Below are 3,203 nucleotides of genomic sequence, written 5' to 3'. Positions count from 1 at the left end.
GTCATTCGGTCACTCTATCGTGATAAATGTATAAGTAAACATGCCATACTGTCAAGCAAAATTTATCCAATGATATCGTCGCTTACAAAAGATAGGTCACGGTCTCTCCATCTACGTGGACAGCTGACGGGAGCTCTTTCATGCAGTCAATCCAGTTTAGCTATATGATACGGCTACAGCCCTACTTTATCATGTTGTTGACGTTGTCAAAAACTCAGTGAAAAATAACCGTGTTTGTCCAGCCCACATCAGCCGAGTATATATGTCATAAATTTCGAAGTCGTTAGCAATTTCTGGCATGATTATATTACTGAGTTCTTCTAATTCCAGGCCGGAGAAAATGTTGTTACAGCAATCCAAATTCGCCGGGTGCTGGCCTCTGATGAAAACACTGTCAGCTCTCCTGTATCTTACGGTCGTTGTTCAAATATCCGTTTTAGGCCAAAGGAATGAAATACCGTTGCAGTGCAAGGTGTATAACATTACGCATGTACGCTGCACCCGGCTTACTAACATGCCTAAGACATGGCCGCTTTGGATTACCCACTTAGACCTCAGCGGCATTAACATGATATCATCGCTTGGAACAAAAGCCTTCGCTAAACTTAGCGACCTGCGAGAACTACGACTAGATGGCAACGACATCAATACGCTGGGTTCTCAATCCCTTGATGGCTTGGATCAGCTGATGATACTCATGATGAACAGCACTGGAATTTCTACAATCGAAGGTTTGCCTTTCAGAACTCTGCGCAACTTGCAAACGCTGGATCTGAGTTACAACAAACTGGGCGTGATCCCAGGTAACATTTTCTACGGTCTTTCAAGTTTAGTATCACTGAATTTGAAATACAATAATATCCAGTCAATGTCCAAAACGTCTTTTTAAATGGTCTGACAAATTTGTCGGTGTTAAACCTCCGAAACAATCACATATCAAGTCTTCCGAATGGGATATTTGATGATTTGTTGAGTCTGCGTGTTTTGAATCTAGGCTACAACTATTTGACATGCATGGACATCACTTATCTCTACACACTGGTTAATGTACAAACCCTTCTTGTTGACCAATTGGACTTCTCAAACTGCAACGAGGCAAGTTTTGTTCACATTCCATCTGTAGAGATTTTATCAATTAGAGGGAGTGAAATTAGTGATCACTTACTGAAGAAACTCCGGCTGCCAAACAACCTCATAAGACATGTCGATCTCTCAGAAAACATGATAGAATCTGCAGAATCTGGTATATTGTTGACATTGACACATGTTGTCAGTCTGGATCTGAGCCGGAATCCACTCTTTCCGGAGTCAATAGAGAGATTACTGCAAGGCTTGAAAAACTCTAGCATATATGTGCTAAAGCTTCAAGAATTAGGCACGCGGGAAGATTATTTCTCTGAACTTCGACCGACAACTTTCAGACCGTTAAACAGAACAAAACTGGAAGAATTATATTTCTCAAGAAATAACATAACAACGCTTTCTGCCAACTCATTCGTTGGTCTGCATTATTTAAAGTTCCTCGATCTCCATGACAACAAAGTGGGGATACTTTCCCCGGACACATTTTACGGTCTGACTGATTTGACAACACTTAAGTTGGACAACAACCATCTATCTGATATTGAACAAGTCAAGGAAGCCCTGAAGCATCTGAAATCTTTGAAATATCTTGACCTTGGATACAATAAACTGACTGAGATTTCATCCTTCGCCTTTGAGGGTGTTCCAAATCTGGTGAAACTTGTGCTCGAGAACAACGAAATCTTAAATATTAGCCGAGACAGCTTCGGAGGCCTAAGTAACCTCTATGAATTGGACTTGACAAAAAACTACATACTAGACATACCAAATGATACGTTCTCGGCTCTTCCTTCGTTAAGAATCTTAAAGCTTCGACACAATGCTCTGCTCTTCCTGGAGGAAACCAATCGCCCATTTAGATACTTAAAAACCTGACTGACTTAACCATCAGTTACAGCAAACCAGCAGCCGTAAATCTGCATGATGTACGAACCATTACGACACTTGAAATCGGTAACGATTACCACCTACCGTGGAAAACACACGAGGTCGACGCGAGCATTGCAAATTTTACCAGACTCGAGATTTTGGATATCCAGCGAGGTAGACTCATCGCCCTTCCACAAATGATTCCACTGAGGATCCTACGGATTGCGGATGTGACTGGAGCTGAAACTGAACTTGACTTCGCTGACTTTACAAGGCATCCTTTGTTGGAAGAGATAACTGTAAAATCTAGTAACATAAAGGTTAATTATGCAACGCGCACAAAATTCACACTCTCACATCTTAAGACACTGATTTTGGACAACCTTCAAATGAATACTTTTGATACTAGAATACTCGAGACCGCTCCGAATTTGGAAACTTTCATGTTTTTCACCGACCTATTGGACTGTTCCTGTAGCATTGCGGACTTTGCGGACTGGATACGGACCGACAAGAAAGTTAGAATAGATGACCTACATTACATCGCCTGTGACACACCCCTGGAAAGGCATGGCGAATATCTATATAGTTTGCATTTTGGCCATGAATGTCACACGGTCATTATTATCATAGTGTCTCTGACATGTGTAACCGTCGTAACAGTTCTGACCATCCTTCTACTGGTGCGCTTTCGGTGGTATCTACGGCTCGCAATGTTCCTCATCAAATTGAGATGTGGATGTTACCACTTGGCAGACGACGATGAGAGTGACGATGAACCCGATGATGAATACGACGCCTTCGTCGTGTACAATGAACATGATCGTGACTGGGTCATGGGTCAATTACGTCCCAATCTTGAAGATGGTGATCCACCAGATTTTAGGCTCTGTTTGCACGAACGTGACTTTCTACCAGGTACCGACATTTTTGAGAACATTCTGGATAGCATAGAGAAGAGCCACAAAACCCTTCTCATACTGTCATCACACTTTGCTGAAAGTGAATGGTGTTATTTTGAAATGAGAATGGCACAGAACCACTTGTTTGACGGCAAGCGAGATGTCATCGTCATGATTCTTCTTGAAGAAATTCCTGATGATAAAATGCCTCGTGTTCTGCGTAACATCCTGTTGACCAAACGATACCTGAAATGGCCAAATAACAGGGTGGGAAGGCGGATTTTCTGGCAGAAGCTTCGACTTGAATTGAAGTCCGAAAACAGAGTGAACAGAGTGGCCAACGTATAA

At 42.1% G+C, this 3,203-nt stretch overlaps 1 protein-coding gene across 1 annotated transcript; it reads left to right on the top strand.

The window, feature by feature from the left end:
• Window positions 1-514: 514 nt before the first annotated feature.
• On the top strand, window positions 515-3,203 carry LOC139146052 (toll-like receptor 13). Its single transcript, XM_070717499.1, has 3 exons — window positions 515-803; window positions 995-1,801; window positions 2,710-3,203. Exons 1-3 carry the CDS (start codon window positions 515-517, stop codon window positions 3,201-3,203), a joined length of 1,590 nt encoding a protein of 529 aa, XP_070573600.1.

The sequence above is a fragment of the Ptychodera flava genome, chromosome 12 (assembly GCF_041260155.1).
Source record: "Ptychodera flava strain L36383 chromosome 12, AS_Pfla_20210202, whole genome shotgun sequence".
NCBI classification, from domain to species: Eukaryota; Metazoa; Hemichordata; class Enteropneusta; family Ptychoderidae; genus Ptychodera; species Ptychodera flava.
Note: the sequence above shows the minus strand (reverse complement) of the source record. Positions and strands in the feature narration are given on the sequence as shown.

Coding starts and splice junctions, on each gene's coding strand:
- LOC139146052 (XM_070717499.1), top strand. CDS start 515: ATGCCTAAGACATGGCCGCTTTGGATTACCCACTTAGACCTCAGCGGC. Junction 804..994: donor CAAACTGGGCGTGATCCCAG/GTAACATTTTCT, acceptor TTTTGAATCTAG/GCTACAACTATTTGACATGC. Junction 1,802..2,709: donor AGACAGCTTCGGAGGCCTAA/GTAACCTCTATG, acceptor ACCACTTGGCAG/ACGACGATGAGAGTGACGAT.